Source organism: Eriocheir sinensis, chromosome 48, assembly GCF_024679095.1.
Source record: "Eriocheir sinensis breed Jianghai 21 chromosome 48, ASM2467909v1, whole genome shotgun sequence".
Taxonomy (NCBI): domain Eukaryota; kingdom Metazoa; phylum Arthropoda; class Malacostraca; order Decapoda; family Varunidae; genus Eriocheir; species Eriocheir sinensis.
In genome coordinates this window covers 237,879-252,394 of record NC_066556.1, presented here as the reverse complement: position 1 = coordinate 252,394, position 14,516 = coordinate 237,879, and the positions used below count along the sequence as shown (strand labels likewise).

The 14,516-nt window shown below is 43.0% G+C and overlaps 1 protein-coding gene across 1 annotated transcript in view; it reads right to left on the bottom strand.

The window, feature by feature from the left end:
* Positions 1 to 12,342, bottom strand: part of LOC126981422 (microtubule-associated protein futsch-like) — a 38,139-nt gene extending 25,797 nt beyond the window's left edge. The window contains 7 exon segments of the mRNA XM_050832430.1: positions 6 to 918; positions 958 to 1,314; positions 1,357 to 1,521; positions 1,924 to 10,159; positions 10,576 to 10,730; positions 10,960 to 11,132; positions 12,187 to 12,342. Coding sequence (XP_050688387.1) covers positions 6 to 918; positions 958 to 1,314; positions 1,357 to 1,521; positions 1,924 to 10,159; positions 10,576 to 10,730; positions 10,960 to 10,968 — 9,835 coding nt within the window. The 5' untranslated portion in view covers positions 10,969 to 11,132; positions 12,187 to 12,342.
* Positions 12,343 to 14,516: the final 2,174 nt, after the last annotated feature.

Here is a 14,516-nt window from a genome sequence, read left to right as displayed (position 1 = left end):
CTTTACTTCTTCCTTTACTTCCTCCTTCTTTACTTCTTCCTTTAATTCCTCCTTCTTTGGTTCTTCCTTTACTTCTTCCTTAACTTCCTTTACTTCTTCCTTTACTTCCTCCTTCTTTGGTTCTTCCTTTACTTCTTCCTTAACTTCCTTTACTTCTTCCTTTACTTCCTCCTTTACTTCTTCCTTTACTTCCTCCTTCTTTGGTTCTTCCTTTACTTCTTCCTTTTCCTCCTTCTTGATCTCCGTTACTACTTCTGTTACTTTCGTTATTTCAAGTTTTGTTATATCTTCCTTTATTTCCTCCTTTACTTCTTCCTTTACTTCCTCCTTCTTTGGTTCTTCCTTTACTTCTTCCTTTTCCTCCTTCTTGATCTCCGTTACTACTTCTGTTACTTTCGTTATTTCTACTTTCGTTATATCTTCCTTTATTTCCTCCTTTATTTCCTCCTTCACTTCCTCCTTCTTTGGTTCTTCCTTTACTTCCTTAACTTCCTTTATTTCTTCCTTCTTTACTTCTTCCTTAACTTCCTTTACTTCTTCCTTTACTTCCTCCTTCTTTACTTCTTCCTTTAATTCCTCCTTCTTTGGTTCTTCCTTTACTTCTTCCTTAACTTCCTTTACTTCTTCCTTTACTTCCTCCTTCTTTGGTTCTTCCTTTACTTCCTCCTTCTTTGGTTCTTCCTTTACTTCTTCCTTCTTTGGTTCTTCCTTTACTTCTTCCTTTTCCTCCTTCTTTACTTCTTCCTTTACTTCCTCCTTCTTTGGTTCTTCCTTTACTTCCTCCTTCTTTGGTTCTTCCTTTACTTCTTCCTTAACTTCCTTTACTTCTTCCTTTACTTCCTCCTTCTTTACTTCTTCCTTTATTTCCTCTTTCTTTGGTTCTTCCTTAACTTCCTTTACTTCTTCCTTTACTTCCTCCTTCTTTATTTCTTCCTTTACTTCCTCCTTCTTTGGTACTTCCTTTACTTCTTCCTTTACTTCCTCCTTCTTTGGTACTTCTTTTACTTCTTCCTTTACTTCCTCCTTCTTTGGTTCTTCCTTTACTTCTTCCTTTACTTCCTCCTTCTTTGGTTCTTCCTTTACTTCCTCCTTCTTTGGTTCTTCCTTTACTTCTTCCTTTTCCTCCTTCTTGATCTCCGTTACTACTTCTGTTACTTTCGTTATTTCTACTTTTGTTATATCTTCCTTTATTTCCTCCTTTACTTCTTCCTTTACTTCCTCCTTCTTTTCTTCTTCCTTTACTTCCTCCTTCTTTGGTTCTTCCTTTACTTCTTCCTTAACTTCCTTTACTTCTTCCTTCTTTACTTCCTCCTTCTTTGGTTCTTCCTTTACTTCTTCCTTTACTTCTTCCTTTACTTCCTCCTTCTTTGGTTCTTCCTTTACTTCTTCCTTTACTTCCTCCTTCTTTGGTTCTTCCTTTACTTCTTCTATAACTTCCTTTACTTCTTCCTTTACTTCCTCCTTCTTTACTTCTTCCTTTACTTCCTCCTTCTTTGGTTCTTCCTTTACTTCTTCCTTTTCCTCCTTCTTGATCTCCGTTACTACTTCTGTTACTTTCGTTATTTCTACTTTCGTTATATCTTCCTTTATTTCCTCCTTTACTTCCTCCTCCTTTATTTCTTCTTTTACTTCCTCCTTCTTTGGTTCTTCCTTTACTTCTTCTATAACTTCCTTTACTTCTTCCTTTACTTCCTCCTTCTTTACTTCTTCCTTTACTTCCTCCTTCTTTGGTTCTTCCTTTACTTCTTCCTTTTCCTCCTTCTTGATCTCCGTTACTACTTCTGTTACTTTCGTTATTTCTACTTTCGTTATATCTTCCTTTATTTCCTCCTTTACTTCCTCCTCCTTTACTTCTTCCTTTACTTCCTCCTTCTTTGGTTCTTCCTTTACTTCTTCTATAACTTCCTTTACTTCTTCCTTTACTTCCTCCTTCTTTACTTCTTCCTTTACTTCCTCCTTCTTTGGTTCTTCCTTTACTTCTTCCTTTTCCTCCTTCTTGATCTCCGTTACTACTTCTGTTACTTTCGTTATTTCTACTTTCGTTATATCTTCCTTTATTTCCTCCTTTACTTCTTCCTTTACTTCCTCCTTCTTTACTTCTTCCTTTATTTCCTCCTTCTTTGGTTCTTCCTTTACTTCTTCCTTAACTTCCTTTACTTCTTCCTTTACTTCCTCCTTCTTTACTTCTTCCTTTACTTCCTCCTTCTTTGGTTCTTCCTTTACTTCTTCCTTAACTTCCTTTACTTCTTCCTTTACTTCCTCCTTCTTTACTTCTTCCTTTACTTCCTCCTTCTTTGGTTCTTCCTTTACTTCTTCCTTAACTTCCTTTACTTCTTCCTTTACTTCCTCCTTCTTTACTTCTTCCTTTACTTCCTCCTTCTTTGGTTCTTCCTTTATTTCTTCCTTTTCCTCCTTCTTGATCTCCGTTACTACTTCTGTTACTTTCGTTATTTCTACTTTCGTTATATCTTCCTTTATTTCTTCCTTTACTTCCTCCTCCTTTATTTCCTCCTTCACTTCCTCCTTCTTTGGTTCCTCCTTCTTCACTTCTTCCTTTATTTCTTCCTTTTCCACTTCCTCCTTTACTTCCTTCACTTCTTCCTTAACTTCCTTTATTTCTTCCTTCTTTACTTCTTCCTTTACTTCCTCCTTCTTTGGTTCTTCCTTTACTTCCTCCTTCTTTGGTTCTTCCTTTTCTTCTTTCAGTTCTTTCACCTCCTTTACTTCCTCCTTTATTTCTTCTTTTACTTCCTCCTTCAGTTCTTCTTTCTTCTCCTTTACTTCAGTGATTTCTTCCTTTACTTCTTTTTCTACTTCCTTTATTTCCTCCTTTTCCTCCTTCTTGATCTCCTCTACTTCCTCCTTCTTTACTTCTTCCTTTACTTCCTTTATTTCTTCCTTCACCTCCTTCTCTTCCTTTAATTCTTCCTTTAATTCTTCCTTCTTTACTTCTTCCTTTACTTCTGTTATTTCTTCCTTCACCTCCTTCTCTTCCTTCACTTCCTTTAATTCTTCCTTCTTTACTTCTTCCTTTACTTCTGTTATTTCTTCCTTCACCTCCTTCTCTTCCTTTACTTCCTTTAATTCTTCCTTCTTTACTTCTTCCTTTACTTCTGTTATTTCTTCCTTTACTTCCTCCTTTACTTCCTTTACTTCTTCCTTAACTTCCTTTATTTCTTCCTTCTTTACTTCTTCCTTTACTTCCTCCTTCTTTGGTTCTTCCTTTACTTCTTCCTTTACTTCCTCCTTCTCTTCCTTTACTTCTTCCTTTTCCTCCTTCTTGATCTCCGTTACTACTTCTGTTACTTTCGTTATTTCAAGTTTTGTTATATCTTCTTTTACTTCCTCCTTCACTTCCTCCTTCTTTGGTTCTTCCTTTACTTCTTCCTTTTCCTCCTTCTTGATCTCCGTTACTACTTCTGTTACTTTCGTTATTTCAAGTTTTGTTATATCTTCTTTTACTTCCTCCTTCACTTCCTCCTTCTTTGGTTCTTCCTTTACTTCCTCCTTCTTTGGTTCCTCCTTTACTTCCTCCTTCTTTGGTTCTTCCTTTTCTTCTTTCAGTTCTTTGACCACCTTCTCCTCCTTTACTTCCTCCTTTATTTCTTCTTTTACTTCCTCCTTCAGCTCTTCTTTTACCTCTTTCTTCTCCTTTACTTCAATGATTTCTTCCTTTACTTCCTCCTTGACTTCTTTTACTTCCTCCTTCTTTACTTCTTCCTTTACTTCCTCCTTCTTTGGTTCTTCCTTTACTTCCTCCTTCTCTTCCTTTACTTCTTCCTTTTCCTCCTTCTTGATCTCCGTTACTACTTCTGTTACTCTCGTTATTTCTACTTTCGTTATATCTTCCTTTATTTCCTCCTTTACTTCTTCCTTTACTTCCTCCTTCTTTACTTCTTCCTTTACTTCCTCCTTCTTTGGTTCTTCTTTTACTTCTTCCTTTTCCTCCTTCTTGATCTCCGTCACTACTTCTGTTACTTTTGTTATATCTACTTTCGTTATATCTTCCTTTATTTCCTCCTTTACTTCTTCCTTTACTTCCTCCTTCTTTGGTTCTTCCTTTACTTCTTCCTTTTCCTCCTTCTTGATCTCCGTTACTACTTCTGTTACTTTCGTAATTTCAAGTTTTGTTATATCTTCTTTTATTTCCTCCTTTACTTCTTCCTTTACTTCCTCCTTCTTTACTTCTTCCTTTACTTCCTCCTTCTTTGGTTCTTCCTTTACTTCTTCCTTTTCCTCCTTCTTGATCTCCGTTACGACTTCTGTTACTTTTGTTATATCTACTTTCGTTATATCTTCCTTTATTTCCTCCTTTACTTCTTCCTTTACTTCCTCCTTCTTTGGTTCTTCCTTTACTTCCTCCTTCTTTGGTTCTTCCTTTACTTCTTCCTTTTCCTCCTTCTTGATCTCCGTTACTACTTCTGTTACTTTCGTTATTTCAAGTTTTGTTATATCTTCTTTTACTTCCTCCTTTACTTCCTCCTTCTTTGGTTCTTCCTTTACTTCCTCCTTCTTTGGTTCTTCCTTTACTTCCTCCTTCTTTGGTTCTTCCTTTTCTTCTTTCAGTTCTTTGACCTCCTTCTCCTTTACTTCCTCCTTTATTTCTTCTTTTACTTCCTCCTTCAGCTCTTCTTTTACCTCTTTCTTCTCCTTTACTTCAATGATTTCTTCCTTTACTTCCTCCTTGACTTCCTTTACTTCCTCCTTCTTTACTTCTTCCTTTACTTCCTCCTTTTCTTCTTTCAGTTCTTTCACCTCCTTCTCTTCGATTAATTCCTCCTCCTTTACTTCTTCCTTTACTTCCTCCTTCTTTGGTTCCTCCTTTACTTCCTCCTTCTTTGGTTCTTCCTTTACTTCCTCCTTCTTTGGTTCTTCCTTTTCTTCTTTGAGTTCTTTCACCTCCTTTACTTCCTCCTTTATTTCTTCTTTTACTTCCTCCTTCAGTTCTTCTTTTACTTCTTTCTTCTCTTTTACTTCAATGATTTCTTCCTTTACTTCTTTTTCTACTTCCTTTATTTCCTCCTTGATCTCCTTTACTTCTTCTTCCTTTACTTCTTCCTTTACTTCTTTTATTTCTTCCTTTACTTCTTCCTTTACCTCTTCCTTTATTTCTTCCTTTACTTCTTCCTTTATTTCTTCTTTCACCACCTTCTCTTCCTTTACTTCTTCCTTTACTTCTTCTTTCTTTACTTCTTCCTTTATTTCTTTTACTACTTCTTCTTTTTCCTCCTCCTTCACTTCCACCTTCTCTGTAACCTCCTTCACTTCTTTAATCTCCACCTTCTCCTTTATTTCTTCCTTCTCCTCCACTTCCTCTTTCTTAATTTCTTTGACCTCCTCAATTTCCTCCTTCTCAATCACCTCTACGATCTCTTCCACTTCCTTGATTTCTTCCTTCTTTATCTCCTCCTTCACTTCTACTTTCTCTTCCTTCACTTCCTCTTTGGTCTCTTCTTCTACTACTGCTTTGTCTTCTTCCTTCTTTGGTTCTTCCTTTTCTTCTTCCTTTTTGATCTCCTTTTCCTCCTTGATTTCTTTTATTTCTTCCTTCTCTGCTTTTTCTTCTGTTACGACTTTCTTCTCTTCCTTTACTTCGACCTTCTCCTCCTCTTCGGTTACTACTTTTGTTATTTCTTCCTTTTCTTCCTTGACTTCTTTTATCTCCTTCTCCTCTTTTGTCACGGTTATGTCTTCTCTTATTTCGACTTCTGTTATCTCCTCCTTCACCTCTTTCTTTAATTCCTCCTTTACTTCTTCTTTGAACTCCTTTTCCTTGGGTATTTCTTTTTCAATTTCTACCTTCTCTTCCTTTTCTACTACCTCCGTTACTTCTTCCTTTATTTCCTTCTTCTCTTCGACCTTCACTTCTTCCACCACCTTTTCTTCCTTTATTTCTTTAATCTCCTCTACTTCTTTTACTTCCTTCTCCACCTTCACTTCTGTTACGACTTTCTCCTCAACCTCTTCTTCTTTCGTTACCACCTCCTCCTTCATCTCCTTTTCGGTAATCTCTTTGTAGGCTTGGTCTTTCTCCATCATCTCGGTTATCTCCTTCTCCTTAACTTCCACCTTCTCTTTGCCTTCATATTCGTCCACCTCCTTCTCCTCCATGTAGCGTTTTTCTTTCTCGGGGACTTTTTCGTCGACTTTGAGGTCTTCATATGCGGCGAGAACCCTGATGGGCCTTTCGTCTCTTAGGATTGGCGTTTCCTTCACCACCGCCTCCTCCTCCTCCTTCACCTCCTCCTTCTTTGTTACGGGGGTGGGCGCCTCCTTCAGTTTACGAGCCTCCTTTTCCTTTAGTGTTTCGCCGATGTCCTTGAGAATCTCCGCCTTGTCCACCTTCTTTGTGATGACCTCGGTGACCTCTGTGACCTTCTCGCCCTTCTCGAGGACTTCGGTGACGGCGGTGGTCTTGAATTCAGCGTACTTGGCTTCGAACTCGTCTAGGGACTTTGAGGGTTTTTCTTCTTTGGAAATTTCTTCTTCCTCCTCCTCCTCCTCCTCCTCGATTTCTTCCTCTATTTCCTCCTCCTCCTCCTCCTCCTCTTCTTCTTCCTCTTCTACTTTGAGTTTGAGTACTTCCTTCTTTTCCTCCTCCTCCTTCATTTCTGTCACCTTTACTTCCTTGGTGACGACCTCCTTCACCGTCTCTTTTTCGTGTTTCTCCATGGCTACCTCCTCCCTGATTTGGAGTTCGCCCCTAACCTCGAGTAAGGGTGAGCGTACGTCGAGTTCCTCGTCCGGCATCTTGCCCTCCATCACTTCGATCTCCTTTTCGTATATGTCTCTTTCTATGGACTCCACCTCCTCGTGGATGGGAAGGTCGTCAACTTCGTCAGGAGTCTTGATGATCTCCCGCGGGTGGACGGGTGGAGCCGAGGGTTTGAAAATGGGTGCAGGCAAAGATGTGGGGACTTGTGGAACTTCTTTCAATCTTGGCGGACTTGGTTCTTTGTAAGCAGCAGGTTCTTCAGGTTTTTCACCCGCTAGAATGGCAAATCCAGTGAAGAGACCACGAATCGGTTTCTCTTCGTATTTTTCTTTGTATTCGGTGAGTTTGGCCGAGCTGGGCAGCGTAGCGTACACATCCCGGTCCTCAGTTTCGATTTTCTCGTAAATATCCTCAGGTTCTGGCTTCTCGTCTACCTTAGCGACATCAGCCTCCTTCTCTGGGGCAGCTGGAGACACCTTGCGCTCCTCGATCTTCTTCTTTTCGGATTCATCTTCTTTTTCCTCAATGCTTACTTTTTCTTCTACCTCTTCTTCCTCCTCTTCTTCCTCCTCCTCCTCCTCTTCTTCCTCTTCCTCCTCCTCCTCCTCTTCTTCCTCCTCTTCCTTTTCTACCTTTTCTTTCTTCTCTTCTTTCTCGATTTCTACTTTCTTTTCAACTGCTGCTTCTTCTACTTCTACCTCTTCTTCTTCCTCCTCCTCCTCCTCTTCCTCTTCTTCACTCTCCTTCTCGGCCTCTTCTAGGTGTTCCTCGACTTCCTCAATCACGTCCTCCTTCTCCACATGCTCCACCACGCCTTCCTCGTGTAAGATGAGCGAGTCCTTCTCTTCCTCCTCCACCTGTTTGTCAATGATCTGGAGCGTGTCTTCGTCCAGCTTGATCTCTTGCACGCCTGGGATGTTGGCGATGTCGGAGATGCGGTCCTCCTCTTCTTGCTCCGCCACCAACATAAGATCTTCTGCCTCCTTCATGGGCGCCACGATTTCCTCGACATCTTCTCGGTCAGCTGCAGCTTCCACGACAGCTACACCGGAGACAGCGGCGGCCAGTACCCCGGCCTTCACGGCAGCACCAGTGATAATCTTCTTCATGGGTTCGGCAGGTTTGGGAATTGGTGGTTTTTCGATCTTCTTTGCCCTGATTGGTCTTGCTGCTGCGGGAGGCTTGGCCCTTGGAGGAGAGGGTTTGGGCTTGGGTTCCTTTTTCGCAGCCTCAGCCGCCTTAGCCGCCCTGTTTTTGTCGTCGACTATTTTTTTGTGTGTGATCTCCCTCGTGGTGGTTGTGGTAGTGGTGACCTTGGTTCTCCTTGGTGCCTTAGGAACGGGTGGTTTTGGTGGTCTCACTTCACCATTGACCTTCTCGTCCTTCTTCTCTGGCGGTGCGATCTTTTTCACTCGTCTCTTCTTCTCTGGCGTCTTTTTAGGCGAAGGAGTCTCTTCGGGTTTGGCTTCTAGTTTGGCTTCAGGCTTGGCCTCAACCTTCTTTATCTTTTTCACTTTTCTCACTTTGGGTTCTGCCTTTTTATCTAAGGGTTCGCCTTCCTTCTTCTCCTCTACTTCTGGTTTTCGTTCTCTTCTTTCTTTTCTTTCAAGGCTCTTTCTTTCTTTGATTTTCCTCTCGGTTTTTAGCGTCCTCTCCTCCATCCTCACCCTCCTGTCGCCGGTGTCAATACGAGACTCAACTTGTGGTTTTCTGTACTTTCGAGGTCTTTCTGGGGTCGAGGTTTCTTTTGGTTTCTTCTCTTTTGGCTTCTTCTTCCCCACCTCTTTCTCCTCTTTCTCTTTGGGTTCTTTGGGCTGTTCAATCTCCAGAGAAGATTCTCTTTCTTCACCCATGACGACTCCGGATTCCACGGAAACTAGAGAAGCGTCTTTAACCTCGATGGACTCAACCTCTTGTACTTCTCTGGATTCTGTTACTTCTACTGTTTCTATTCTTGTTTTAGATTCCTCTTGGATGAGTTGTGTAGCCTCCACGGCGACGCGACTGACCTCTGTGACTTCAACGGCAACATCCGGTTGACTGACGATTTCTTCGGTTACCTTCGCGTCGGTGACATCCTTCGAGATATCATCCTCTTTCTTTTCTTCGGGTTTGGTGATCGGAGGTTCTGGAATAACTTCGGCCTCCACTTTGGCTTCTATTTGCTCAATAGTGACATCAAGTCCATTGACTTTATCCTTGGTTTCTTCAAGTTCAGTGGTTACCTTCTCCTCCTTCTTGTCTTCTATCTTCTCCTCCTTCTCCTTTTCTTTCTCCTTCTTTTCCTTCTCCCGTTTAATTGCTTTCTTTTCCACTTTGCGTTCAATCTTTTTCTCCTTCTTTGTCTCTTGGATGATCTTCTGTTCGGAGCGCTCCACCCTGATTCTTCTTCTCTCCTCGCGGCTAATGGACCGCTCGTGTCTCTCCCTCTTGATGCGGTGTGTTGGTGGAGAGGGACTCAGGCGCTTGGGCTGTCGTGCAGGCTCTCCGAGGACCTTTTCTACAGTCTTGAGGCTCTTCTTCTCCTCTGCTGCTGATTTTATGGACTTCGCGGAGCACGTTGGGTATTTAAGGTATTCTAGATTGCGTAACCGCTCAAGACCCTCGAAGATCTTGTGCTGCGGGGTGCTGCCGGGGAAGAGAATGCGAGTAATTGTGTCGCAGGGGTCGTTTGGCTGCCATATTAATAAGGCGCAAATGGAGGTCAGATTCGTGAGTGGGCAGGGGAATGAGCGGTCCCCAACCTTGTGAGTGGTGTGGCTAACGTCGGAGGCGATGATCTCATTGTTCCATCGCTGCATGAACTCTCGCACCTCCTTGCTGTCTCGGGATGGGTTGATCACGTACATGTCTAGTTTGCCGTGGCCGACCTTGTGGTATAAGTTGATTGGCTCCATGGCGTTGTCGCGGAAGCACAGGTGAGGCTTCAGGCCGATGTGTCGCAGGTTTTCCCTCATAAGGTGACCCTCGTCCCAGAGGTTAATGAGAAGTGGGTCTTTGTCTTTATCACCGTCAGGAGACTTCAGTGTTCCTGCCACGTTGCAGAAGGTGTGACCAATTTGTGGGTAAACAGAACTTAGTGCTTTCCTACGGACCACGTTAGTGATTCCCATAAGATTTGAACTGTTTAGTCTAGTAATGAGGACAGCGTCGAGTCGGTCTAAATGCCTTGTGAAATCCCAAAAGCATGCTTTGTAGTTGTACCCTCCATCAACGAGCATGTTGAATCCGTTGACGCCGAAGAGAGCTGAGTCCCCTTGACCGCCGGGGAACACATAGAGGGTGGGTCTGGAGAACCGGATGTTGCCCACGATGTCTGAAGGCTCAAGCAGCTCCTCGATGGGTGTGCTGCTGAGGAACTGAGACAGATACCGCACGAAAGTTGAGATTCCGGGGGTGATCTCAATCTTGTCGTCCGGGTTTACTGTCACTCGGCACAGTTTGCTGGAAGGAAGCGGATATCGTTAGATCAGGCAGCAGGAGCGGATAAAAGTCATTGTTCGTATAGAACCTCAGAAGTGAAGAAAAAACATCAGTAGATGAAAAGCGTCACAAAGATCATAAAAAAATATATATTAAAAAAAAATATATCTCGTTATTGATATGCTAAATCATTTGAAAATAATCTTAAGCTTATAAAGAGTCCATACACTTAATGACTCTCTCTTGTGGTTAGTATGCAAAAAAAATAGATTACTAACTATCAGGGAATCAAGAAGGATACATATCATGGTCAGTATTGGAAAGAGAAAAAATAAATTAAGGAAATTTTCAGTTGCATGCTTTTCGCAATAAAAAACATCAATAACGTGTACGTGTCATGTTCTTTCCCATTCCACTCCGCCGCGGGCCATACCCACCTGAAGGACTCCCTGGCCATGTGGTGTGTGGACCAGTGGCCTTCGGGGGCACAGTGGATGTCGATAGTAATGCAGTTCTCGTAGGCGTGAAGGACGCGCTGGACCTCGTACTCTGTGAAGGCGGCCACCAGGTCCGACACAGAGAAGGTTCCATCCTGGGGAGGCGCGGGCGTCACAACAGGAACTTGTATTACACACACACACACACACACACACACACACACACCACAAACACATACACACACTCGCCCCCCATTTCTCTCTCTCTCTCTCTCTCTCTCTCTCTCTCTCTCTCTCTCTCTCTCTCTCTCTCTCTCTCTCTCTCTCTCTCTCTCTCTCTCTCTCTCTCTCTCTCTCTCTCTCTCTCTCTCTCTCATCCCCCACCTGGAGCATCCATGAGCCGGTCCCAGCGAAGGCGTATCCGGCGTGGATGATGTGTCTGTGTTTGGTGAAGGACGAGAGCAAGTTCTTGAGGCACTGTTGCAGAGTGTTGACCTGGGGGTGGATCAACACCTCTGCAACCAGATTCTCGGTAGCATACTGGATGAGTCTCTCGCCTGTCGACGCCACCAAGGGAAGGAGGAGGTGAGGGTGGAGAAGGAAACGGTTATTAGTGCAAGTATCAAGTCTGTGTGTGTGTGTGTGTGTGTGTGTGTGTGTGTGTGTGTGTGTGTGTGTGTGTGATTTATAAGCCATAATTCATTTAATATTATACGGTGCATATATAGGTTTTACTTTCTACATACCTTAAGCATCATTGAAAATATGTTAGCACTACATCCACTAAATTTAATTGCAGAGTGAGAATAACCCTGAAAGAAGTAACTAAATTAATTCAGAAAAATCGTAACCAACTGCAACTTGAGACTTAAATTTTTAGGGTAGTTTAGGCCTGGAGTAGTTGTCCTTACAAAGAGTACTAAGTAACTAAGAGCAAATAATTCTTCCGCTTAAAATGGATCTGAATTCAATAGAAAACTACAGCTCTCCAATACGAGGAATTACAGCCTCGACTCGATGGGGTGTGGCCTATCGGGTCGGCTGGCAGGTGGGGTTAGGATGTGTCAGGGTTTGGTGGGCGGCGTATTCCCGATCTCTCTACTAGTCTTCTTTTCTGCCTTAATCCCTACTGGGGTCGGCCACTCTTTATGTTGTCGCCAGTATCTTCTGTCCTCTGCAGTAACTGAGTCTGCATCCACCTCGTCCAGACCCAGCTGCCTCATATCTTTCTCAATTCCGTCCCTCTACCTAAATCTCTGTCTTCCTCTCGATCTCTCTACTGGTATGTGGTGCCTACTCTTGAATAGGGCAGGTTACGTTAGGTGAGGTGAGGTAAAAATTGGTAAGAGTTATATATGGTAATTTTGAGAGGGAATCACAATGAGAGTATTTTCCGGAGCAACACACGGTTAGTTTCAGAGCTATAGCCGGGCGTCTTTACTCGGGGACCACATGCCCGTAGAGAGATTGGGAATATGCGTGAGGGTCCCCGGCTGTGTTTGTGTGCCTTCTCTCTTCTTCAGCCCCAAGTGCACGTAAATGACGGGGCGAGCGGGAGGGGCGATTCATCCATGCTTGGTTGTCCGCGGCACCTCCGCCATAGTAACTCACCTCCTTTCTGTTCCTCGCCTTCCAAGTTCAGCTCGGCGATGGTGGTGAGCTCCTTGTGTATGTCCACGTGCGCCTTCTCCTCATCCCAGGAGAGGAACCCTGTGGACAACAGCACATGTTAGCAAGAGTTTGTAGTGGATATTTTTTTTTCTTGCTTGATGTTTATTTGTATGTGTGATTTTTTTTTTGTGTGTGTGTGTGTTTGTGTGTGTGTGTGTGTGTGTGTGTGTGTGTGTGTGTGTGTGTGTGTTTGAAATGTAAGACAAATAACTACTTCTGATAAATCTCTCTCTCTCTCTCTCTCTCTCTCTCTCTCTCTCTCTCTCTCTCTCTCTCTCTCTCTCTCTCTCTCTCTCTCTCTCTCTCTCTCTCTCTCTCTCTCTCTCTCTCTCTCTCTCTCTCTCGTCTATGAAAGGTATTGTAACATGAAAGAAAAACAGCGAATTATAAAACTAGTGAGTTTTTCTGTGACGTTTTCCTGTTCCTCGTCGCCTAACCGAACGATGCCGCATTTATAGCTATCCTCTTGAAGAGATAAACGGATTGAAAATCAATTATTTCCACCTCTTAAAAAATCATAAGCTGATCCGCTCCTCCACCTCCTTCTCCTCTGTCTCCGTCTCTGTCTCTTTTTCTCTTTCCCTTCCTCCTCTTCTTCCTCTTTCTCCTCCTTCCTTTTCCTCTTCCTCTTATTTATTTTCATTATTTTTTCTCCTTTACTACATGAGTCATTAAGTGGTGAGTCCACACGTTCTTCTTGTCCATGGTATTTATCACCGTTTGTGTCCATTGTGCACCCGGTCCTCTCCTTCCTCCTTCCCCCACTTCTCCTTTCATTCTTTCCCGGCGTCTAGATCGAAAACCTGAGGCCCGGGAGAGCTGTGGCGCTGAGACTTGAGAAAGCTCCTAACAATAACAGCCATTTTCTTGCGACCTCCTCGTAGCGTCTTGAGACGGGCCTGAGGAGATTACGTCACGAAGGACCTCAAGACTCTTGGTCACGGGCGACCCAGATTCCTTCCTTGCCCCCTCCTACCACCCCCACGACACCCACGACACCTACTTTTCTCTTGATATCCTTTGAGCCCGTAAGACTTATTGATGCTTTCTGAAATACTTCACACGTCCTTCTGGAATATATATAGGAAAACGGGAGTCTCCTGTTGTTCGTGTTTTTTCAATGGACGCCTATACCTTCCATGCGCAGCGTCTCCATTAAGGAGAGTCTCGTTAGTCATGTGTTAACTATTTCGCCTGACACATTAATTTTCGTGGTCTTCTTTTCTTTTTACTCCACTCGGTGTTTAGTCAACTCATTTTTACCCGTGCAGTGCCTTGCCTCATTCCCATCATCTACATCAATCTTTTTTTTTCCATTATATTTTCTCCCTCGAGTTGCTTTAAAGAAGAAAGAAAGAGGAACAGGCTAGCTAGGATTCCAGTTGTTTGTGTCTGCCTCGACTATTCCAATGGCGCCTTGTGTTGACACCATGCTTGTCGGAGAGAGAGAGAGAGAGAGAGAGAGACCTATGGAAAGACAGGCAGGGAGAGGCTAACCGAAAAGACAGGCAGACGGAAGCACAAGGTCAGTAAACCTAAGGAGAGCAAACAACAAGATTTTCTCGACTTTTCCGGTTTGCCTGTGAGTGAGTGCTCCGTCTTGCCGAGCCTCGCGTGTGCCTCGCCTGCCCGCCACTCCTCCGAGGCGGGGCATCAAGGCAGAGACGTTCACTTCTTTTTCTTGGCACAGACGCCGACACTTTTTCCATTCCTTGCTTCAGCCGCAGCTTCCTACATTTTTCTGCTGTATTCCTTTCCTTCTGTAGCTCTTACGGCAGCCACTACTTGTTTCCACTTCCTACTGTACTTATTTTCTTTTTGTCTTCTTTCGCCTGCATGATGACTAAAACCTTCAGCATAACGGGCAGGTTTATGAGGTAAATAAATGACAGTTTGAATTAATGAAGTCAGCTTAAGCACCCTGCCAGACACCCGAGAGTGGCTTTTCATTAGTATATTCGCTGCTTGTCTCGGTTGGTGGAGGCGGAGAGGGATGGGCCACTGGAGTCAAGGGCGAAAGAAGGAAACTCTAGAAGTACTGTGAATTATAATTGGAGATAAATGTAACATGACTTGACTGAAGTTAATTTCAAATGTTGTGTGATTATTTATGGAAGATACATGTAGTAGTGTATATTAGTTAGTCTAGGAGAACCCTCAACTCCATCTACAGGCATGAGAATATAGCATTATGTATACAACAAAGAGGAACAGGCTGCCCACTGTTGCATAACACATCAACAACTCACTGATTGCTGATAAGTTATATA